This window comes from Labrus bergylta, chromosome 7, assembly GCF_963930695.1.
Source record: "Labrus bergylta chromosome 7, fLabBer1.1, whole genome shotgun sequence".
Classification (NCBI taxonomy): domain Eukaryota; kingdom Metazoa; phylum Chordata; class Actinopteri; order Labriformes; family Labridae; genus Labrus; species Labrus bergylta.
The window spans coordinates 3,682,830-3,708,486 of NC_089201.1; the positions used below are offsets into that span (position 1 = coordinate 3,682,830).

Sequence of the window (25,657 nt, forward strand, 5' to 3'; positions counted from 1 at the left end):
CTCAAACTGTCTTACCACTGTGAAGAAAGTGAGGCCTGCAACTAGGAGGCTTTAAGGCTACTTCCTGTTATTAAATATGTAAACTATTCAGAATGGCAACAGCACCAACTTTTCCATCTCTGAGATGCAACGCAGGAACTCAGACGTGTTACAGTTCACACGTCGTTAGGAGGAGCATTCTATTAAATTCCCTTGACAATTCTGATTTCCAATATATGAAAGATCTGACCTCCTGGTTCTGAGTTAGTCAGATTCTGATTTTTTTATTTAAAGAATTGACAGCAAAAACAAAGGTTTTTTTCTTAACTCCGCTCATTGGTAATTCATTTTGATGTTCATAGTAAAACACAGACTGGTAATGCTGCTGATTGTCATGTTGTGTAAAGCCTGCTTCACTCTCTTCAGCTGCATTCTCCCCGACTATTGAAGGAATTATGAATTCCCCCGACTGATAACTGAAAATGTTTCAAGAACGATGGAGCGCCGGTTAAACTCTAAAGCTTGAGTGTCTGCGACATGGCAACCTACGTTCACACCAACTCCAGGGAGGAGGGGGTGGGGGGAGACAGCTCTCTCTGGCCCTTTCTGAATAGCCAAAGTTCAGAATGGGAGTGTGTTCTCTACAGTAGGGAGTCTCAGCAGACTGAACCCTTGAGGTCATTCAGTAGGCATTTTTTGAGTCCACCTCAGTAGACTGAACATTTCAGTATACAGCACGGATAAAAGGGACTGTCTACTGAATACTGTCAGATTGTGTAGGCACTTGCAGTTCGGTTGCTGCCTCTGTCTTGAATTTACTGCAGTACCCATTTTAAACACTAGGTCTTAGAGTTACATATTTCTCCTTTAAATATAATACATACATTGTATTGTTCTAATCAAGTTTTTTACATTCTACTTCTAACTGAATGTTTTTGGGCTTTTTAGCTGCTTCATATTTGACTGAGAAATAAAGGGAAATAATTGTTCCACCTGCTGAACTTCTGCTCTTGTAGAATAAGATTTAAGTCTGTAGAAGACAGAAATCTCAAAAATGTTCACGCTGAAAGAAGATGATTCACCTACATGAACATTTAATCAAGGAGAGGAGCATAGTGGAGCATGGGGGCAGTTCACCAGATCTAACAGACAGACAAATTAAACCAACGCAGCCCCAGGGAACCAATCTACAACTGTGCCCCGAGGATGTCTCTCACTTCTCTCTGCGCCTCAGGCTCTGTGCATGTCAATATTTATGCAAGTGACCTTCTCTGCAGGGACTTCTGCCAACACCCAAAGGGCAAAACCTAAATTATTAGAATAAATATAATGAGCTTAGTTTCTACTGTGGCAAGGTCATCTTTACAGAGAATGGAAAAAACGTTCCTCCTTTTAAGTATCGCTATCAACACAATCATATTCCCAAGTGCGATCAAGCACATACCAGAAGGAGCATGTGCATGCAAAAGCGTGTCTGTGTGGATGTTTATTTACCCTCCGGATGACGGGGACCTTGTTGTAGTAGCGAATAGAGTCTTTACCCAGGAAGTCAAATTCCACCACACACTCATTTCCCTCCAGTTTCTCGTGGAGGGTGATGTGCTCCACACGCAGGGAGCAGCAACCCACCGTGTCTGCCGACTCTCCCTCCTCCTTCTCGTTTCCAGCTCTCAGTGCCAGCTGCGGGGGGGGGGGGGGGGGGGGGCAGAAGACACAGATATCATCTTTAGATGTCTGTTCGATATAAACCCATGCAAAGATTACATTCCAGTAAAAAGAAAGAGCAACACAACACATTTAAATCTCAATTTGAATAGTCTTTGGCATGAGCCAAAAGCAATCACACACTCAATCTGTCATTTCTCTCAATGCAGAATGACAGAATGAGATAATTAGCTTCGGGTCACTTGGAGAGAATGGCTACATGTAATCAATTTTTCTCCTTGCAGGCGATCTTTCATCCAGCTAAGTGAGAAAGCAGAGCACACATCTTTCACACGGCTCTTCATATTATTGTTATATGTAAGCACGAAGGACTGCTTTGAATTCAACTGCAGTTTACTTCTACCACGGGCGACCTAAACATGTCCAGCTAGCATATCCTAAATTCTGCACTTTGATGACTCCAGACCTTGTCTATGAAGTAGAGGGCAACAGCTCTTTGCCGTACGACCATCTCTTTGGATTTGAGATCCTTGTTGTACTGGTTACGGATGTCGTCCACACGGGACTTCAGTTTCCGAGCGACCTCGAATTTCTCCCAGTCCTTTTCTCCCTGTGTTCAAAGGAAAGCAAAGGAGGGGCAGGGGTGTGGACACAAAGAAAGCAACATTAAGAAAGAAGATAATAAGGTGAAAATAACTAGAGGAACAAAACAAAGTCAGAGATGTTAAAGAGTCAACGTGTTAAACACGAGTGCAGGCTGATAACAAACAGGGAGACATGCAACTACACAACTTTCAGGACAAAGTTCTGGCTTCCTGCTGTTTGCTGATTTATCACAACCAAGACACAATTAAACCCACCATCAGTGAACACACACACACACACACACAGAGTCATGGAGACAAACAGTGGAATAACTTAACCTTTACACATGAAGGATGGAAAGAAGGTAGATCGAGCAAACAGAAAAGAGCACAAGAGAAAGGGACTGAATAATGAGACACACACGCACACGCACACGCACACGCACACACACACACACACACACACGCGCACACACACACGGGGGTTGCCATTCACTCTCTAACCCCTAAAATATCAATTCTATTTTCCATGACATGATAATTTTTTTAAACTTGTGCAACAAAACATTATAAATACATATTTATCCCACACACACAAAGTGTAGGCTCAACTCAACACACAAACATGCTAGGTTCTAGTAGTTATATATATATATATATATATATATATAACTACTAGATATTAGACCTTCAGACTAAATCACTTTCTGTCAAGCTGCCGTCAGGATCTCACCTCCTGGATCTTTAAGCCAACTAAACGAAGATTTTCAACACAGCATCGCAGGTTAAATTGAATCCACCCAGAATTATAACAGGATATAAACGGGTCTTTCTTATATACCGTCAAATCCAGAATATAAGTCACACCGATATATAAGACGCAGTCTGTTTTTGAAGTGCAGTTTCTGTGCAGCTCTGCCGCTCTTTTACTTCTGTCTGTTACTGTACTGGTTTATGGGCCTGTAATATATGATGATGATGATGATGATGATGTGTGTGTGTGTGTGGGGGGGGGGGGGGGGGTATTTGACAGCAGACCAACAGGATACCTTTAGTTTGGAGTTGGCATTGAGCATGATGTATTTAATCAATCCCTGGATGTTCTCAGTCCAGCTGGCCAGCCATGTCACCGAGTTGTCATGTTGCACCTTCTTCCAGCGGTGACCAGCAGGGGGCACTGGGATACAAGATTCTCTGTCAATCAGAGAGAGAGAGAGAGAGAGAGAGAGAGAGAGAGAGAGAGAGAGAGAGAGAGAGAGAGGAGTGTGAGCAGTCACAGCATCGGGGACTGAGAGTCTCAGCATCCTGCACAGACTCAAACCTTTAGAACATGAATGTCACAGCAGTGCGAGAAGAGAGGATTATTCAGCTGTAAACTTGATCTATGTGACATGAAATAAAGACAACGCGTTCACAGCATGCCAGGCTACTGAGAGTCAAAGTTTCATTCTCCAGCACTACTGTTTTAACATCTCTTATTTCTAAAGTTACTAAAAGCAACAAAACATTTTGTCAAAATCTGAACACAGCACCTTCTGCAGAAGTGTATCACTGCTGCCTTTGCACATCTCAAACTGGATGGAAAGATGTTGATGAACATTTTGAAAAATCTGCATTATTTCATCAGACCAGCTTCTCAATTATGCATCAGTACACAGTGATAAATCTCCGTCAAGTGTTTGATCCTTTCGCCCAACTCTCACTTGCCGCAGTTGATGATGACATCCTCTGGTTGGATCCTCTTCTTCAGCATGCCCTGCTTGGGATGCTCTCCTCTGCCCCTGAACAGCCCCGGAGGCTCAATCTTAAAGTTCCCGATGCGCTCTTTGTGCTGGTCCAGCAGACAGAAGCCGTACTCGTCCACAATCAACTGGTTGGCTTCTTTCACAGCCTGCAGCAGAAATCAAATTGTCCAGATCTTTGTTATACAATCTTCAGACAGGAGGAGGACATTACGTTAAGAAAACAATGTACACACATGTACAGAAGAAGAAAATCTAAGTGAATGTTACCAGTTTCTCCTCCTTAGTCATGTTCTTTCTGGCCTCCACCTTGGCTTTATGCATGGCACTGAGCTCTCCAAAGTCACATTTGTCTAGGTCCTGAATCAGCTTTCTCTCCTCATCGGTCATTTCCTAAAAGCAGAATATGAAACACAGGAGTGTCGTCTCTTCTCGTGTCCAGCAGGTATGTTTTTCATCTGCGTAACAGCTGGGGTATTCTTCAGTGATAAAACAATGAGTGCATAAGAACGGCATTTTTCTACATGTTCTGGCAATGTATTGACTAAATGTAACTATCATCCCTTCAGCTTCCACTCCAGGTCAAAATAAATGAAATCTAAAGAAAAATATATGAATTCCTCCATAGTTAAGAATGTTAATTGCAGCTCAAGTATCTTGGAGTGCCAGAATAACTCTCGGTGCCACTTTGAACGAGTAGCACAAATGATGGCAATGAAAACACACTTCCTTTTGTTCACAGTTTGATGGTTTTTCAGCACAAACTCAACTCAAAAGCTTCCAGCTGGAGTTGAAATGTTGATGAAGGCCTCAATATTGATCACAAAGAGAAAGCAACATCCAAACACTTGACTTGATGTTTCATAATGTTGAAGAAAGAAAGATACAAGAGATCTACAGCAGGGGTGTGCACATGTACACGTGTAACCGGTTAGTAAATCATAACCATTTATGAAAAATCAGTAAGCGAAAACATTTTTATTTTGAGAATAAATATAAATTCATAAATAATGAATTTAAGCATATTACTAAGCAAAGGAAAAGAAACTAACGCAGAAATCTTTTGTCTCTTGTCCTTTCAAAAAATAGAGATTTCATACTCATCATGGTAGTTGTTTTATCATAGCCTTGTTATAGGCCTATATAGGCCTAAAATAAATACATACAGGTATTTGTTTTTACAAATTCTATGGCAAGTTTTCTGTGTTACTTATATAGCCTACTTTATAAAGCACAGTTGTATCTGTCTGACAACTTTGAGAGGCGGCAGTGATGCGGAGGAATCTTTCTGAAAAGCGGCCGCACCCTCCATTGGTTGTATAGCGCGATTGCGGTCCACTTTTCTTTTTTTATTAACACATTTTTTTTTTTTTTTTAAACGGTTAACCGTGTACACGAAAAAAATGACGTTGTGTAACCGTTTACAATTTTTTGTAACCGTTCACACCCCTAATCTACAGTGCTGCTTTTTTCAATTAACTGGGAGCTAATAATACTCTCGGGCTGAACCTGTGTCTGTCCATTACAACAGTAATGTTTCCAGTAGCCATTTAGAGGGGTCTGTTTTTAAATTAAAGTGCGCGCTGTGCACAGCAACTAAAACACTAAGGGACGGCCACACACACAACAAGCTAACATGTCAACAGTGTAGACGTGAATCGGTGCATCTCTAGTTAAATTACTTCTTAAACTCTGACTGTAGGATCGCTCTCTCCTTGCATCGCTCTCTCCTTGCATCAGTTTCAGGTGTTGGAGGACTGTTTTTATCCTTTGATAATAAATAAAGTCTATAATGAGCCCTGGGATACGGTACATGGTACATCAGAACAACACACTAAAACATGATGTTAAAGTGAGAACAGCATTTTACTGAAACCAACACGTCAGGCTGTGGTAGATGGTAAATGGAGTTGAGCTTGTATAGCACTTTTCTAGTCTTCTGACTACTCAAAGCACTTTTACACCACAGGTCACACCTACACATTCACACACTGATGGTAGAGACTGCTACTTGCGGGAGTAGTGTGAGGTTAAGTGTCTAGTTTCCCATGGACACATCGGACATGTGGCTGCAGGTGCTGGGGATTGAACCCCCGACCTCAACTGACTCTACCAACTGAACCACAGCTGCCCAACTTGGTATCAAAAAGCAAAGGTCTCCGTCGGGTCGAGAGGGAGAGAGAAAGACAGCCCGCACGTGGACAGAGGAGCAGACGCTTTAGGAGAAAATGTGAAAACTTTTTAGAGCTTACAGTGCAGGCGTCATGTCGCTGCCACCTGTGTTTTCCACTGTCAGACAATATGGCAACCATCGCTGTGTAGTGAAATCCAATTCTTCTCCTCAATTAATGAGGAAATATTTATAAGAAAAATTGACATCTCCTCCCTGCTGAGTGCGCCTGTGTCCCCACACTCACACAGGGGGGCGGTGTTTACACAGACATACAGCCATCAAACTTCATACTATTATCAAAATCAACAATGGAAAGAAGTAGCCAGCTGTTATCAAGTGAGAAGTAGGCTGTTTGTGGAAAGTCCTTAATGTTTCATAAAAATTGAAGAGGATGTGCAGGATCACAGCAGATCACCGACTTTTGGTTGATTTGGCGTGTTGGACAGGAAATTAATTAAACGGTATAGATATGAAAGACTAGGGATGTAAAGATTAACCGTAAAATCATGATAAATCGATTAAAAGGTGTCAAGATTCACATCGGTACTCTGAAAAATGAATCGCAATAATATGGTGAGTGTCAGTCGCTGTAGAGCAGAGGCGGCTGACAGTTGCGGGGCAAGATTTAGAAATTGAGGACGCACCAATGTATTTTAAATCGGAGGTGTGGAAGCATTTTGGCTTCCCCAAGACAGAAAATTAAAGAGGTTAGAAGAAAAACAGACGAGACAAAAACTGTGTGTAGATATGCAAGGAGACAGGAAACTACATAAATAGCACGACCAACATGATGCAGCATTTAATCCACAACACAATTAGAAGCTCCAATCACCTCCCCTTGATGTGAGACAAAAACATTAAAAGGTCAAACCACACTGACAAACGGCTTTGAATCTGAAAAGGAATCTTCTTCACTCATAATTTGTCTATAGTCTCATTTTGTAAAATAAAGTTGAGTTGAGTGAATCACTAACCCCCTATGAAAGGCCAATCCCTCCTTTAAGGGGCTGGTCTCCTTTGAAGAAGCTTTAAAAACAGGCTTCACAGCAGTACGCAGAAAGCAGCAGCAGTTTCAACTATAATTGTCAACTTTCTGAGGTTATTGCACAGCGATCCTCCCAATCATAAGGGCCACTAACAGGGCAGCAATACGGAGAATTTCAGTGGACGCTTCACGGTTCATCTCGGCGGTTTCTGGTGCTTGAATGTCATGACAACATGAGTGGCTTTTAATATGGCCTCCTCCAGCAGCAGGGACTTCAGTCTGACAATCTAGAGAGCAACATCCCATAAGAGATGTCAGTGTTTAAGTCATAATTGCCTCTGATGGCAGAGCTTAACGGTAAATGATGTACAGGTCTTTCAATAAGCTAGAATCTTGATGAGATTTTCTCCACTTATCTAACATAAACATTTAAATGACTGATAAAAAAGGATTATCTTTTCTATCAAGCTAATCAGACTGTTTGTGGTTGTGTCACCAAGGTTCAGAAGGCCTGAGATGCAAAAACCTATCTCTAAATCAGCAAACCCTGGCACACACACCGTGATCCTGAAACTCCCTGACAGTACGGACACAGAATCAGTCTGTGTCTAAGCATGACTGACACTCGGCGGTGGGCGGGCACTGGGGGCAGTGGAGCGAGGAGAGTTTTTTCCGGCTATAATAAAACAGTTTAATTGGATTTGTTCATATGCAGGGGAGCTTCTTGTATGGATTAGCATATCAATGCCTTCACACAAATCGTATTTTCAAGTGCATTGAGCACTAAGCAGCGCAAAATTAATTCTGCATGATATGCCTCAGGGGTTGGCACGGCGGTTTTCTCTGTGCAGAGGCCACCGTGACAGGCACAGCGTGCAGGTTTTCAAACAATTGTCACAAAGGTACTAACACTCAAAGCTGGATGGAAATCAACTTAAACTTTAAGAGAAGAGTTCTGAAACTGAAGCTGGTGTTACAAGAAGCTGAGTACTAATGTGCCTGGAAATAACCCACAGCTGCAAGTCATCAGAATCATTCCAGCATCAAAACCAACAATGGTTCTTCGTTAGGAAATCTCACAAAACCGTTTGAATACCGATCCTGCGAGGCGTCACAGAGGGTTTGAGCCAATGTCAGCTGTCATTAGGCGTTGCCATGTAAGAGCTGAATCCCAATTCAGGAGTAGCATCCTTCAAAGGACCCAGGCCTGCTCGGGTCGATCTGAAATGAGTCAGTCTAGAACCGGGCCTATTCAACTGGCGGCCCAGGGGCCAACTCCAGCCTGCGGTTGACATCTGATTGACCAGCCGATCATTTCTATTTACAATTAAAAAAACATTTATAAACAGGGGGGACATCTTGTGAATGACTGTAATTGTTGCCACAATAAAGTGTTAAAAACAGTAGAGCGCTCCCATTTAATAGAACATGTCCTGTGCTCGCAGCCTATCACAAGCTTGTGTTGATGATGAAAAAAAACATATTTTTTGGGGCTGCATTTTAAGGAGCCTCAGAAATTATACAGACTTTGACCTCTACTATGATGCATTAGGTCTTTAATGAACCCCACTATTCAAACACACCTGTGGGCGAAAAGAGTCACCTAAGGGGTCACGATTAAGATTTCTGTTTCTTAAAAAACTGGAAAGATGCATGATGTGTTTCGGCCTCACCTGCCTCCAGTCAGTGAAGAAGTTCTCCCTGAACACGGTCTTGGTGGTGTACTCATGGTCCAACATCTGGGCAAAGAAAAGTGCCACCTCCTCAGCTGCCAAGCTCAGCTTCACCTTCTTGCCTGAAGACACAAACACAAATACACCATTTTAAGAAGAAGAAGCCGAGCCCTAAGGAAGCCGAGGCCTGAGTTCGGGGGCAGAACGGGAAGGGCTTTGTTGTTACAAATAATGAAATAATACATAATTCGAGCTCGCATCGGGCCAGGCTCTTAAATTCTATTTAATTTTATGGCTGCTCTAAAGTTCATGCTGCTTGCTGAAGCACTGACCCAATCAATGTGTCACCACTTGCTTTCTGTCTTTCTTTCTAATGAGGTCAATCTGATCTAACTATCCCCTGGTCAAATGGGAGACGCTGACCAAACACCACCTGTATTTTATGATAAGCCATTACTTGTCACTGAACACAAGATGTGATCATTCAATGTAAAAGCCAATTTTATCCATTAAAAACAAAGTGTTATAAAAAATGTGCTCACTTTATTTTTTATTTTTTTCTGAATTCATAAGATAAATTTATGATATTGTAGTTGTGTTTTTTTTATTTAAGTCTGATATCTCTTTTTATTATTATTTCCTTTCATGTATATACATGTATATGTGCAAGAGTGTAATAGCATGTAAATTTACATATATATTTTTTTGTTTCTTTTTTACATTGCTATTTCTTTATAATTATTCATTTGTTTTCTATATTATTCTGTAATTCTTCTGTTTAATCGAATATACTGTCTGGTCACTTGGGGTGGGGGGTATTGTGTGTTGTATTGAAATTTTCAATAAAGAGTATAAAACATTTTTAAAAAGTGCTCACAGCAACAACCTACTTTGTATTATTCACTGCTTTGTGTTTGCTTTGTCTTCAAATGAAACAGTTTTCTCTCACAAAGTTGTTTTCCAGTCCTGAGTCCTGAAAAGGGGGATCGCCGAATAATAAGGGTCGTCTTACATTTGGACCACAGGGTCGTAAGTGCATCCATGTATTGAACTGTTGTCTACATAATAAGAGAATAAAAACATGGGTGTGTTACTCCACAGGGCTCAAGTCCTGAATCTGGTTTGGTTGTTTAAACAGCATGAATTACTGTCCTGAGAGAAAGTACAGTAAGTGAAGTGCACCATTAAAAACCATTTAAACCCTGTCTGGGTCTTATTCCCAAAATGTGTCTGCTCAACTGACCATCATAATAGAAGTGAACGTTGTCAGGCAGCGGCTGGTACTCAGGAGGAAAATAGGGTCCTTTGTGTTCGAGGAACTTCCACTTCACCCCATCCTCATACTTCTCTTCTTCCCACCTGACAAGAAAGCAAGATGATGAAAACATGAGGATGTGTCTGAGAGGGTGGAAACTGCTGTTCCATGTTCCCAGTGTGTTTATTGTGTTAAATCATGTGTCTATGTGGTTTGATCAATGTGAAATGAAGAGAGCGAACCATCTCCAGCGGCTCTGCTCCTCCTCCTCTTTCTTTTTGATCTTCAACTGTTTCGCCTCCTCAATCTCCGTCTTTGTCTTCTTAGCTTTTTTGGAGATGAGGTGCTCCCCTTCCTCTTTCTTTACCGTCTGAACGGAGAAAAACAGCATGGATGTTAAAAATGTGTGCACTCATAAATTACACTGATTCATGGTTGAAGATGTTTACCTTTTCGGTTTTCTTCTTTGACTTCTTCGGAGCCTCTTCGTCACATTCCTCTTCCTGCCTGTGTTGATTTCTTTTTCTCTTTGAGCTCGAGCTTCACAAAAGACAGAGAGAAAAATTAAGGGCACACTGTATGACAAAGAGTGATGGCTTGAGCTAGGGATGCACAGATCAGATCCTGGTCTTAGATTCTGGTCAAATACTGACTCAAATAGCTTGATCTGGTATCAAGCTAATCCAGCCAAAATCCAGAAGTGGACAAGCCACCTTCAACCGCTGCATGCTTGAACGCGACCTTTTCAAAAAGTGAACATCTCTCTACTTTTAACACGACTTTCTACATAACTTTCCCCTTTAACTTTTCAATTTTACATTATGCCATGAAAAATCTTGAATGCAGCCATAGTTTTGTCTTGGCTTTAAACTTAATTAATGTTAATGGAAGAGTGATCAATTCTTTTTCAATCAGTATAACTAGAATAACACGGTCAGGGTTTGCTCTGGAAAGAGAAAGAAGAAAGGGGAGGGGTTAAGCATTCTCAGGGAAAGGTTTTAAGGTGAGGGACTGAAAAGAGAAAAACGACTGCATGGCTGAAACTTTGGACCGTGAAGATGAATGTCTGAGAGGATTTTTAAACGACAGACGTCCAGGGTGACTTCTCTTCCCATGCTCGAACATTACTGACATGATGCTCCTATGACAAGCAGAGGGGGGGGGGGGGGTTGGATAATAAAGCTGGTAGAGCGAGTGAGGAGAGGTGAAAGTCAAGTGGTGTGTGTGTGAGAGTTACATGTTGTCCTGAGCAGCTGAGGAGGAGAGATGGGTAGCTCTAAGAAATAGTCAGATGAATGTAGCCTACAGTTTAAAGCTGTGCGTCCAACAATAAACGCCTTCAATTCCACAGGCTCCCGTGTGTTTCTTACTGCTTTTTATTAGAAACCTGGTAGTTTTTTTGAATGGTCGTGCATCCTGCCCTCATTTTCCCCTGAGATGGGAAATCTTTGTATTTCTGAGTCTGAAAAGTAGCTTCCAGTGATGCAAATATCGTCATATTGCGTCACTGGAAGGTGTTGCGGTTAGCGGGGTGAAACTACAACGCTAGTTCCTCATATTTTCGACCACTGAAGCTACAGACCAATCACAGATCAGTGGGAGGGAACTCACTCCCAGAATCAAAACTTAATGTCCGCCATATTGCTGGGAAGCTATGCTAACAGGCTCTATGGAGGAAGCTGATAATGGCGGGGCCGGCTCGAGCTGGGGCGGACTGGTAGTGTCAGTGCTCTCACTGTTTGCCTGTGGACACAGACATAGAGTCTGTTTTCTCTCTGAATCAGTTGAGGAAACGCTCTTATGTGTTGAAGTAAATATGTCTGTAAATGTTTTTATTATTATATTTCTACTGCTATACTGTATATTTTGGAGAAACTGTATCGATCCAATTTCCCTCTCGGATTAATGAAGTATTTCTGATTCTGAACTAGAGGACCTTAGGGGGAGTGGCCTGCGGTGCTGTGCATTCTGGGATTTGGTGTCTTTCATCCACATGAGCCAAAAAGACATTTTCTGCCTTTTCTCAGCCAAGAAGGCATCAACTTCAAAATGTATTTCACATTTCTACTACATATATGACCCAATGTCAATACAGATTCAACGGGTGACTTATCCCTTTAAAGAGACGGGGGTTAGCCCCGAAGTTAGCTATAACCTAAACCCTGGAGCAGACCAAGTCTCCCCTGTGCTTTCTGACTACAGTCAGGACTCTAAAGCAAGAAAAGTTCACACTTTAATTTACAGCGTCGAACGTGAATTGCTCTCAGAGTTTATAAGTTTTAGACCGCAATGGTGTTACGTCTGCAGTGCAAATTATGCTTATTCTGTTTTGTTTCCCTGTCACTTCCTGGTCGCTGTTTTGCATAGGCAACTCTCAGCGGAAATAGTAAGGATGCAAGATGACTCACTCCACTCAGCAACTCGACTCTGGAAAACAATGTTGCATCTGCACACTGCGTAAAAACATGGCGACTAATGATCAACTATAAATTAATCTGAGACTAATTTTGTCATCCATTTTTGTCGAGGACATCAACGAATCGATGCAGCCTTACAGAATATTTAGAATTATTTTCTCATGTTTTAGAAAGCTTGGAAAGCCAAATGTAATATTACAAATAACCAGTTAGAAATTCATGTTATTATGGGATGAAACGGTTCACTCAACTCACGAAACGATTCTCTCGATTTATTTTAAAAAATGAGACTGAAGACAAATTATGACTGACAAAGATTCCTTTAATTTTTTCATGAAAACACCAAGGCACCTCGTAATCTCTTTGGCTCTTGCATTTTTTTGGCGAGTGGGGCTGCAAACCCGTTTGTCAGTGTGGTTTGGGCCTTTTGATGTTTTTTTCTCTCATCGAGGGGAGGTGATTGGAGCTTCTCATTGTGTTGTCGATGAAATGCTGCATCATGTTGGTCGTGCTATTTATGTAGTTTCCTGTCTTCTTGCAATATTTGCACACAGTTTTTGTCTCGTCTGTTATCTTCTCACCTCTTTCATTTTATGTCTCGGGAAAGCCAAAATGCTTCCACACCTCCGATTTAAAAGACGGTGGTGTGTCCTCAATTTCAAAATCTTGCGCAGCAGCTGCCATGATAACGCCTACTTCTTACAACCAACCGCCTCTGCTCTACAGCTCCTGACGCTCACACGAGACGCATGTCGTCAAAAAAGAGAAGCGATTCATTTTTTCAGAGTACCCATGTGAACCTTGACACCTTTGAATCGATTTTTGACTGCCTAACGATGAATCTCTAAATCCCTACATGTTATTAATCTAAACACAGGTTATCAGTTTGGTACTTGTTTAGGTGGATACCCAAAGCCCAGGTATCAGATACAGCATTGGTGCATCTCTAGTTTGAGCTTTGAATTCATTTATCACTAAACAAGAAATGATCTTTAAAGCCTGCATGTAAAATGTTTACTGCAGCTCAAAGCAGAGCTCGTAGACCTGTTCACAATTACCTTGGTGTAGCAGTGGAGTGTGAAGGGCCTTCCATGGGTTCATCCTTAATTCTTTTCCTTTTCAACCCTCTCTGTTTAGTAGTGAAGTCGTCATCCTCTTGCTCCTGTTTCACAGCTTCACTGAATGACAAAAAGAACAGAGCACAGTGATCGTCCTGTGCACCTCAAGTCAGAGGCGCTGCAAGGCAGGCAACTTCTTGGGGGCCCAGATCAGTGGGGGGGGGGCTGAGGGCTCACAAACTTTAAAACAAAGCAGTGGACCAAAATATGCAAATTTTGCATTCTGCATTATTGCTGTGAAACCAAAAGTTTGACAAATGAAGAGAAATGATCCATCTATAGGAGAGATATAAGAGCGTCGGGACACTAGCAGACATGATGATGATGCACGCTAGTTTGAGGGCCCCCCAATTGATTCCTGCTTTGGACCCCAAAAGACTCCAGAATTGTTACTGCCACAACTCAATCAGTAGTCTGTTCTGTTGTCCTTATCTTGTTTAATGTTTTAGTATCTTTTAACTCACAGCACATGGTGGACTGCAGGTCTGAGGCTGTGCTCAGTCACCCTCTTGACTACAGTAAAAACAAACACATTTATAGTATCATATCATTTTCTTCGGATTTATCTTAAATTTATCTTTTTAAAAAACAGATGAGTTGTTGATTTTGAATAACTTACTTTTCAACAAATAAAAGGCTGAATAAAAACCTAATGGCTGCTTTCTCTGCCGCCTTCCACCCTACTGGTTACAGAGTACAGACAAAATGACCCTCCATGTTAAAAAAAAAAAAAATCAACCAACAGTGGCACCCTGACCACCAGAAATCACATAATTATAGTAATGACGCAACATTATCCAAACACTGATGATAATTACATAATTGCAACAATTTGAAAAGAAGAAAGATCATTTCACATTTGTAAGCTTGCTCTTCCCTGCAGAGTGAGGAATTGGTACGAAGGAAAATTATCCAAATTAAGAAATCAACACGAGAGACCGCTAATAATTAACTGTGTTTCCCCTTTCCTTCACTAACAGTTAGTTAAAGGAAAATGACACAAATGTAGCACATAATTGTCAAACTGCCTTAATGACTCCAAATTATAATCCGCTGTGGTAACAGGTATATGGAACACACTTTATGACTCTAATGCACCTCCACTGCACGGCCTCTGATGGCGACTGACTGAGCGTGATGAGCCCTCTGCAGTAAATGCTGCTTCTGTTCAAGAACAGGTTTAAAACACAGAACTTCTACAGAAGATACATGTTGTACTTTAAAGCCCCTTTGAGCATTTTTTCATTTTGTGATGACTGTGGTGACCCCTTCAGTTAAGTTCTGTAGGGTTTTTTCTGGGATGGAAACTGCATTTCCCATGAGCACTATCACCCAATGACATTAGGACATTGCTATTGCCAATGCATGCACTTGTTTTGGAAGCAACTGAGAGGAATATGCAGTTGCTTTTTAATTCTACCTTTGTTGAATAATGTTTTTTTTGCAGGATGCAGAGTGACAACATAATGTATGCACTGTATTTGGGGCTACATAAGGTTACTAATTATAAAGTGGCAAAAACTTTCTCCTTATCCTGCTCCAATATCAACCGTAAGTACAATGTAGAATGTAAAAACCAATAATTCTCACCGCGGGACTTTGACAGCCTGAGGGCTGTAAATTAATTCATTTCGATTCCAAATTCCATCCGTGCACGCAGCAATTTTCCATCCAAGCGGCAACCACAATAGTCAATACCGAAGTGCAAAAAAACTGCAGTTCCTCGAGTGTCCACTTGAGGCTGGCTGCAAAAGCCTCAGAAATCAGTCACACCCCATATTTAAATGCCCATTTTCACAGCAGAAATAACCATGTTTACAGCCTGGTTCAAAAACGGGTTTTGGTCTGATTAGCCAATTTCATTAATGGTGCAAACTTGTTTTGGTTATATTAATGCTAAGAGTTTAGCATATATGTATATATTAAAGGCCATGGCTAATTTGACTGACAGGCCTTCTGCATGCGACTAGGTTGAGGGAAAAGATAGTTTAAGACAGCATTTTAAGTCCATGTTTTATACAATCTAAGATCACAACCTACGATGGAGTACAACAGAAGAACCTCTTTGCTGATAATCTAATTTGAGACTATTTCACAATTAGTTTAAAACTTCTAACATCCACTTCTGGATATACTCAATTTTATTCATTTTGAATAACATTAAAAACAACTTTTTTTTTTATTTGTATTAATGAGCCATTAGGACAGTAAAGCTTCAAATAGTCAAATTAATTCATGTTCCAGGTTTTGCTCTCAGCAATCTGCAGATCAAAACAGCATGCCACTATAATTACACTCCAGGCTTCAATGCACTTACAATAAATGCCACTCAGACTAAAAAGAGTGCTTATTCCAACCTGCACCGCATTTTTTAAGAAGACATCATGCTGGAAAAACACAACAAAGGCCAAAGGCAAGGCTTTGAGTGTAGTGACCATCAGGAAACAAAGAGAGATTTCAATCTTAAATCGCAGAATGCAGAAACCCCACCGTCTCGCTGCAGGTGTCACAAGCTTTCAGTGTTTCTACCATTTATTTGGAGTGGCAGCCTCGCACCACTCCAAAAGAAAGGCAACAAATACTTTATCTGTGGAATGTATGTGATTTATGTGCACTTGTTTTATTCTTGCAGAGCATGGACGTCTTTCATGTGTTTCTCTGTCCAGAGCAAAGTCTCTGTTCTGCTCACGTGTTCCTATCGAGGGCGAGTTTTCGTCACTCTGACCAACACACCTCCTTTATGGTTTGTCTCAGAGGCAGTGCTGGTGTTAAGGGTTACTTGAGGAAGTTACAACTCTTTCCTTTTCACATACCATATTCTATTGGCTTCTTCTAAAGATCTTTTCTCTGAACATCAACGATACAGAGACAGCTTTTGTTCACCCGCCGACTTTTCATATTTCAATTGACACACGAGAATAAAGCATGCTGCTGTTACAATGCAAAAACATTATGCATGGTGGAAACCAATACATCCATTTTTCACAACATTGTGATTTTAATTCGGTTTAAGAAATCCCCTCTTTTTTAAGATCTGGATGTATTATTGGTTTGAATTCATAGCAGAGGAAGGGAGACAGATAGTCGATGGGCGATCAACATTGACTTTAAATAAGAGAGAGTGCAGTGCTCAGCGTTGTCTGTTTATGAGTTTGTCCCAACAGAAACAGCTTTTAAGACATTTTAGAGACGATCGGACCAGACAGGAGCTTTAAGCACGATCTTCTTCTTTTACTGTGTTTGTTAGGATTCATCAGTCTCAATAGGAAAACGCTTTTAAAGCTGTGAAATCAGACATGACTCTCTCAGCAGAAGCAGCATCAGTCACTGTGAATGAGATCAATGGAGGCAAGATTGTGATCCTTGAGAAGTTGTCTGACTTTTCCCTGGATGGAAGTCGAGTCCCTGTCCTTGATGCCCCCTCTGTCCTGCAGCTGGCCAAAGTAAAACGACATGCTTGCAAGTGCATTAGTTTAACAGGAGGGGGCGAATCCAGATATCTTTGACTGGGACTACCCAAACGGTCCCGGCTCATAAAGTTTGTGTGCATAAAGGGAGCCAAAGCTTTTTTTATATACACCTCAAACTACATAAACAAGATAAGAATTTGGCCATCTGTTCTTTTTTCTTTTTTGCCAACCTTAGTGTGTGTTGAAGCCAAGCAGTTCAGCTCAAGTGTTTAAGGAGGAAAGAAACAGAGAGAGTGTAGAATTGCTCATGTTTTTCCACAAGGCATTGCTGAGCAAAATCCATAGTACGCTACACAAAGGAAGGCTGGTCACTGCGTCCATTGACATTAGTTGCTCTAATTGTCTTCTTTTTTTTATAGTTTTATTGAAATTGTAGCACTTTGAGATTTTCCTTTAAATGTTAAGTGCGTTATAAATAAAATGTATTATTATTATTAATAATGAGCATTCTTTAGTACAGAGTCAGATTAATTTTCAACACTTTGTATAAAATAGGAATGGCTTCTATATCCAGGGCCTTGACATTGAAACACAAGAATTAATTTCCATCACTTTGAGGGGGAAGAGGTATGAAGTGAAACAAAGAGACGAGAGGTAGCATCCATAGAAGGCTGTCTGCTTATAATCAATAATTATGATTTCATCCCTACCTGGGGCTGCTGGCTGTCTTCACAGAGTCTTTCTTAGGAGTCTTGCCCTTAGAGGAAAACAAGAATAAACATACAGTAAATGCAACAAAAGAACATACATTGATAGTGTGCACAGTAACTTCATTCTTACATGGACAATGTATGGATCTCATCTTGAAACACTAACACATGAGGTCATATCTTCTAGGAGTCCTGGTGAGTACATTTATGCACATCTGTTGCGTATCATATTTTGGCTATTGACACACAAAAACACATCAGCCAAACCCTTCATCTTAAGCCTTTGGTAAGAATCTGAGAGTATAATTCTAATATAACATCCATATTTCTGCTGCGTTTTTTTCTATTTTTGAAGTTAACAAAGTAGTTTGAAAAAGTAAAAATACATAAAACAGTGTCTCCCACACATAGACGATACCTGGACCTGCCTTAGTATATTTCCGACCTGTTTTTATTTTATTTTTATTTTTTTCATAAATTGCTGCGTGCACGAGAGAGAGCGTGCGAGAACCTCACAGCTCCGTGCAACAAAACTCCTGTTTACAAAAAAACTTCCCTCTTGACTCCTGCAGAGAGCTAAGACACAGAAAAAACAAGAGAGCAGAATCACACTTCAGAGAAAGAAAGAGAGGTCAAGAGAAGGTCCACTGTCCGTACACCCCTCTTGGCTTGCTCCTGTTTAAACTGAAGTGTCTCATGGCTTCATTTAAAAATGTTAATGTACAGCTGCTTGCTGCTGAAGCTCTTCTGATCTCCTATAAATAACAGAATATCGAGTGGAACTTGTCAGAACGTGAGGCAGACTTCCGGTTCCGGGTCGCTGCTCGTGCGGAAGACTGACCGGCTCACAGAGCAGTTATTTAGCGTTTATTACGTTTTTCTACTGTTTATCTTTCTTTAGATATATTGTTTTCCATGGTTTTTCCCGAGGACACACAGGAAGAGTGTGTTTTATAACTTTTGACCGCTACCACACAGACGAAGCGGACTTTCTTTTTTCCCACGCTCGTCCTCTCATAGCCCTGCTCTTTGTTTACAACTGTGAACACTGCGACAAACGGACTACAGCACGGCAGTCTTCTTCTTTCTTTTCTTTTTCATCCCCCGGAATTATTTACCATTGGCATGGATACCCGAATTCTTTTTTGGACATTTCTGCTACAGCTCGGATTTAAAACTCATCATGCCATCAACACAGACATGCTTCCCGAAGAAATTCTCCGGGATAACTCAGTCAGCCAACACAACTCCACTCAGAAAAATAACAAGGTAACCAGGAGGAGAAAGAGAAAGGGAGGAATCAGAGCCAGGCTCAAACGGGAGACATGTAAACAACGGACGCTTCCATCTATCATCCTGGCTAATGTACACTGCCTCCGCAATAAAACGGACGAGTTACAGGCCAACATTAACCACATGCATGAGTACAGGACTGCCTCTGTTCTTGCTTTTACTGAGACGTGGTTAAATAAGAGCGACGATGATAACACGCTGCACGTTGATGGCTTCTCCCCCCCCTTTAAGACTTGATCGAGACAGTGAGCTCACTGGGAAACAACATGGCGGCGACGTGTGTCTTTATGTAAATACACACTGGTGCTCGATGATCGTCGTGAGGGAGAAACTGTGCACCTCGGACATTGAGCTTCTGGCTGTCTCCCTTCGCCCTTTCTATCTCCCCAGAGAATTTCCACAGCTTTTTCTCATCCTGGTTTACATCCACCCCAGAGCTAACGCAGCCACAGCCACTGAACACATCACAAACTTATTAAATTAACTGGAACTCATATCACCAGACTCTCCCAAATTCATCTTGGGTGATTTCAACCATTGCTCTCCTGAAAAAGCACTAAAAGGCTACCAGCAGTACATTACATGCAGCACCCGCCTGGGGAAGACACTGGATAAATGCTATGGTTCAGTTCCTAACGCATACAGATCTGTTGCTCTCCCCCCTCTTGGCTCTGCTGACCACCATGCCATCCTGCTTGCTCCAGCATGTACTCCTGTAATAAAGAGGGTTAAGAAAGTTGTTAAGAACATCAAGCAGTGGACCAACGAAAGCATTCTTACACTACAAGGATGCTTTGAATCCACTGACTAGCCCCCTCCAACAACATTAATGAGCATGTGGACACTGTTTCATCGTACATCTCCTTCTGTGTGGACAACATCATCCCCTCCAAAACAGTCACAATCTACACCAACAATAAACCTTGGATCCCCAAAGAGCTCGAGGAGGTCCTCAACAAGAAGAAAAGGGTCTTCTTCACCGGCTCCGAAATGGAGAAAAAGGAAGTAAACAGAGAAGTCAAGCACGCCATAAAAACTGCCAAGCTCAAGTACAAGAACAAAGTGGAGGAAAAATTCACACAGGGGAACCTCCGCACAGCTTGGCAGGGCCTCAAAAACATGGCTGCTGTGAAAACTGCTGCTACCAACATCAAAACCATCGAGGTTGCAGGCAGCAGCTCTACTTCTCTCCCCAACGATCTCAACTCATTCTACACCAGATTCGAGAAGGACAACACCACACAGCTGGAAGAAACAGTGTCCATGCTCAAGCCCAGTGACTCTGCACTCACCTTCAGCAGAGAGGATGTGGTGAGAGCAGCTCACCTGGTCCAGACAACATCAGTGGCCGCATCCTGAAGCACTGTGCCGAGCAGCTAGGGGGCGTGTTTCAGACCCTGTTCCAGAGCTCTATGGACAGCAGCACAGCCCCCCAGCTGTGGAAACACTCCACAGTTATCCCCATCCCCAAGAAAAGCCCCGCCAAATCACTGAATGACCTCAGGCCTGTGGCCCTCACGTCTCTGGTGATGAAGGCCATGGAGAGGATCATAAAACAACACATCATCAGATGAAACCTACTCCCAGATGGACCAGCTACAATTTGCTTATCGTGCAGGCAGAGGTGTCGATGATGCAAAAACATTCATAATAGACACTGTTCAAAAACACCTGGAGCACCCCAACACCTCGGCCAGACTCCTGTTTGCAGACTTCTCCTCTGCATTCAACACCCTGCAGCCTCACATCCTGGCTGACAAACCTTCAACTTGCTTCCATCTGAACGGCCAGCTTATCCTGTGGATATTGGACTTTCTGACCAACAGATCACAGAGAGTTCTGGTCAACAACACCTTCTCCAACCTCCAACACACCTCAACTGGCTCCCCTCAGGGCTGCGTGCTCTCACCTCTGCTCTTCATCCTCTACACCGATGACTGCAGCCAAACTGTCACCTGGTGAAGTACGCAGACAACACAGTTCTCCTGTCTCTGCTGTCAGGCCCCTCTCAGCACCATGGACCAGTTCTTCAGGAGTTTGTGGAGTGGTGTGACAGCTCCTGCCTCGAACTGAATGTGAGCAAGACCAAAGACATGGTGGTGACCTTCTCCAACAAGCAGAGGGAACTGGCTGCATCAGCAATCACCACAATCCATGGGAATCCTGTCGAACTAGTAGAGGAGTATAAGTACCTGGGTACCATCTTTGACAGCCTGCTGAAATTCGCCTCCAACACGAGGAGATTCTCAGGAAATGTCAGCAGCAAAAATACCTCCCAAGGAAGCTCAATTCCTTTGGAGTCAGTAAGAACATTCTTCTGACCTTCTACTACTCCTTCATTGAGAGCATTATTACTTTTTCTATAACCTGCTGGTTCCACTCCACCACCCTCCAGAACAGAAACCGCCTGCAGAGCACGGTCACAGTCTGCTCTGAGATCACTGGACTACCTGTAAGGACTTGGACATCGATCTATGAGCAACAGACAATCAGGCTAGCAGGTCAGATTATGCAGGACCCCTCACACGCTCTCTTCCCAGCGTTTGAGTGGCTCCCCTCAGGACGCCGGCTTCGCTGTCCCTGCAGCAGGACACAGAGGAGAAGAGCAACCTTTGTGCCCAGGGCTGTCCAGCTCCTCAACTTCTAACCCCCCCAACAGACACCAACACCTCTCACCCAATGCAGACTCTCAGCTGTGAACTTGCTTTTTTACTTCCTTCCATTTGCCATGCACCTTAACTGCCTCTGCTTTATCTGGTCTCATGCACTACATCACTTTATTCTATCCATTTTATATCAGTATTCATACAGTTCTGGTTACTTTATTCCTGTTGTTCTTATCCATCATTGCACTGCGGTCACTTTATTTATCAAATTTTTATCTTACAGTTATATTGTATATATTAGTTCTGTTGTTCCATTATTCACCATGCACCTTAATAACTTATCATTTAGTATTTGCCTACTTGCACATAGTTCTGTATATATATATATATATATATATATATATATATTTTTTTTTTATTTCTTGTTTACTGCACATAGTTCTGTTTACATCTGGTCACTACTGCATATAGTTCTGTTTACATCTGTTAGTCCGATCACTGTCCACTTATATCTACTCTTTTATATTTTGTATTTTTAAGTTAAGTTTAAGCTTTAAGTTGTATTTAAATTGACACTTTATATTTAGGTTAAAATGTTTTGTTTACTTGCACTGTTGTTAATTTACTGCGCTGTGTGCCTTTGAATTGCCCCACGGGGACAAATAAAGTTTTTTTGAATTGAATTGAATAATCCTGGTGTTTGTATAAATTGAGCAGATTAAAGTTGTTTGTTGCAAAAACAAAGTTAATTTAGAGGGAAAAACACATTTGATACAAATGCAAACCTAATATTAAAATAAACCCTACGGTAAGAGTAAGAAAAAAAAAAGTATGTCGATCCCCGGCACCCCCCCTGACCTGGTATGCATGTAATCCTGTCAGTGTTGCTGGTTTCACATATCATAGAGGTTACCTACGAGGACAGGTTGTTGAACACACTGTAGTTATGACACTCTCTGAGCTGGGGTCAGTGGGTGACTGGGGCTTCAGTTTTTCACCCCAGTGTTTCACATGCTATTCACTCACAGACTTATGGATGTGCTCATGTGACTTACCTTCATTTGAGACCTTCCATTGTGAGTTTTCTCTGTAGATTTAAGTGACTTTGCACTGTCCATCAGGGTGTCAGGATGAAACAGATGAAAATGTGAAGAAAGGAACATGCTTGTTAGTGAGAGAGCATTCATAGCACATGAACAAGAGAAATATTCAAGGAGTGAAAGGAGAAAGCTGCTTCCAATTTTACCCCCAATCCCCACATACTCTGTGCGCGCCACAGTCCGTCAGCGCTGGATCCGTTTCTGGAACGTGAGTGCAGTGGAGAGGTAGTAATAATAATAATAATAATAATAATAATAATAATAATAATAATAATAATAATAATAATGGAAAATATGGTTGCGAGTCTGTATACTTGAGTTTTATTTTGAAATTCACCAGACACTGCGTTTCCTTGTCTGACTTCCTGTCCGGGTTGTCATATTCTGTCAAACTTTACACGTGCCTGCAGCGTACTCTGTCAAAAATATACTTGCAGCGTATTTTAAACGGAGCAGATCGTAGTGGCGCTGGTGATACGCTCCTGAGACGGACCACGGCGCTCGCTGGGGAAACACAATAATTGACTATAGTGGCAGCGAACTAGGCCGTAGTGTGTGGCGCTGACGCACCACAGAGCAAACGGAGAATGTGGAAATTTGGGGTTACTGAGACATGACTGGATATGCCCTTGACAGAAAGTTACAGCTGTACTTTTTTTTAAGCATATTAGGATGATTTTGAAATCATGCCTTTGCCTGGTAAGTATCATCCTTTAAAATGCCAAAATTCAAACAAGCAGAGGATCACTCTACAGCTAAGAACATGTTTTTTCTCAGTGTGACCTTTTCACCCTTGAAGGCTGGATGTAACATGAAAGTGAGCAGCAAGTATTCCTCTGCTTTTTTTATATTAAGAAATGCCAATTTTAAGCATCAAACTGAAGGCAGCACATTTTTTAAATCAGTCATGCTCAGGAAAATTAGTTCCATGAGTCTTGTAGCTGATGAGGATAAGTTGATCCTTAATCAGTAATTCAGTCAGTGTGCCATGAAATAACATGAGGCTAGCTGTCACAGAAAGCTGCCTGTCTGGCTGCCAGTAGCAGTTACAGGTGTCTATTTATCTCCCCACTCTCATCAATTACACAAGCCAATGACAGATCACTCCACATCCATTTGTCTGCTCACATATGCATGGTAATAAACGCATCAGATATCAAGGTAAATTAATTTATTCATATGAAGATGGAGTATGCACTGTACTCAGTGAAATGAAAGCGTTCAGTCAACACCACGGGCCTGCTCGACAGCTCAGCCAGCATAATATTCTCTCACTAACACTTCATTGTGTCTGTCACACAAACACTGCCATATGGCTCTCACTTATCTGGTTTTTCATCATTGCATGTATTTATTTTTTCAATCCAAATCAATGCATCCTCACTTATCAAAATATCTGAAAGGCAATGCTTCTTGCATGATCTATTAAAAATCTGTAATGTGTGGAGTAAGCCTATGCTAACAGATGTTTGATGTGTGGCAGACAGGTCAAATTTATTTAATATTATGGAGATGCTTAAACTCTGCTACTCTCAGGGAGTCTTATATTTGATAGTGGCATTTGACATGCTCTAGGTGAAATACTGATTACACGTCATCTAAACGCAGTCAACATACTTCATTCTGCATTTTTCAATTCTCTATCAGATTCAGAGGACCTCATTGTTGGAACAATTTACCCAATCGTATTAGAAACAGCACCAGCCTCAACTTATTTAAAAAACAAACCTTTTATTTCCTGCTTGGCCAATTAACCAATGCGCCATCATAATCTTTCTTGTTTTGCTTTCTTTTACACCTTACTGAGTATGTGTTCTTGTTAGCTTTAATGTTTTTGTCTCTGTGTTACATGTTTCTCTTTAGGAGGGCCACTCCATGAGCCCTTCTGGGTTTATTTGGCTCCTCCAGCACATTTCTTTCAACATTTATATTTTGTTAATTAACTAATCATTATGTACTGTCTGTTTTTCCATTGATCTATTATGGGGTTTTTTTTTGTGCAATAAATAAAATAATAAAACATAAAAACAAATATATGAAAATTCCTTCAATATTTAATGTCTCACATAAGCGCATGCGCAGACCTGTTCTTGGTGGATGCTTTATCTCCAGCAGCGCTTTCATGATCACTCAGCCTTTTCAGCTTCGTTGGTTTGTGTTTGGCCTTCTCGTCTCCTTTGGCGTTCTTCTCTCCTCCCATCGCTCACATGTACCTTTGAAAGGGAAAGCAAAGCGCGGACATTAACATTTACCTGTGCACGGCCCTGGAAAGTCAGAAACATTAGCTAGCTAACTTTAGCTTGCACAGTCACCGATTCGGGTGAAAGCAATTAAATTATCCTGTCACCTTTGCGTATCAAATCAATAAAAATGACCACGTTATTATGTAAGGTTGTCTTGTGAAAATCAAATGTGACATTAAACTAGCTCACCGCTTAAACTGCGTACATAAAAATGAACAACTATCATGGTAAAATACAAACTTTTTGGGCGGTTGACGCAGCGGGATAACGTTACCTAGCTCTGAGCTGGGCGGGCGTCAAATCCAGCTGAATTCTGATTGGCTAGGTCGCTGTGCATTTAATTGTTGAAGGAAAATTGGAAAAATTAGTTTCCGACTCTTCCAACTTGGAAAAAATCTCAAGTTCCTGATTTGTCAAGTTGACAGAACTAACGTTATATTACAAAGGTCCACGGCGGACCAAAAGGAAACAATAAATGGAATATTTTGTGGCGTCGATTATGTTTTCACATTACGGTTAGACGCTCGTGAACACATCGAGACGGAAAACAACTTTGTATAATGGGAACTCCGAGCTCTTGAGACGTACGTGAATGCAAGAGGACCTTTCTGAACGGTTTGGTCTAAGCAGCATGATTGGGTTATCAGATCCTGTGGTTAGAGTTTACTTTTAGGTTTGGGACTATAGATTATTGCATTGATTGG

General features: G+C 41.5%; 1 protein-coding gene across 1 annotated transcript in view; it reads right to left on the minus strand.

Annotated features, from left to right (window-relative positions):
* Window positions 1–25,657, minus strand: part of zgc:173742 (DNA topoisomerase I, mitochondrial) — a 39,163-nt gene that overhangs the window by 12,626 nt on the left and 880 nt on the right. The window contains exons 2-14 of the mRNA XM_065956524.1: window positions 24,795–24,923; window positions 22,666–22,720; window positions 17,712–17,758; window positions 13,532–13,651; window positions 10,506–10,596; window positions 10,299–10,426; window positions 10,045–10,160; window positions 8,802–8,923; window positions 4,241–4,363; window positions 3,932–4,119; window positions 3,278–3,422; window positions 2,111–2,254; window positions 1,474–1,659 (exon numbers count right to left, since the gene is read on the minus strand). Coding sequence (XP_065812596.1) covers window positions 1,474–1,659; window positions 2,111–2,254; window positions 3,278–3,422; window positions 3,932–4,119; window positions 4,241–4,363; window positions 8,802–8,923; window positions 10,045–10,160; window positions 10,299–10,426; window positions 10,506–10,596; window positions 13,532–13,651; window positions 17,712–17,758; window positions 22,666–22,720; window positions 24,795–24,910 — 1,581 coding nt within the window. The 5' untranslated portion in view covers window positions 24,911–24,923. The remainder of the gene's footprint in view (window positions 1–1,473; window positions 1,660–2,110; window positions 2,255–3,277; window positions 3,423–3,931; window positions 4,120–4,240; window positions 4,364–8,801; window positions 8,924–10,044; window positions 10,161–10,298; window positions 10,427–10,505; window positions 10,597–13,531; window positions 13,652–17,711; window positions 17,759–22,665; window positions 22,721–24,794; window positions 24,924–25,657) is intronic.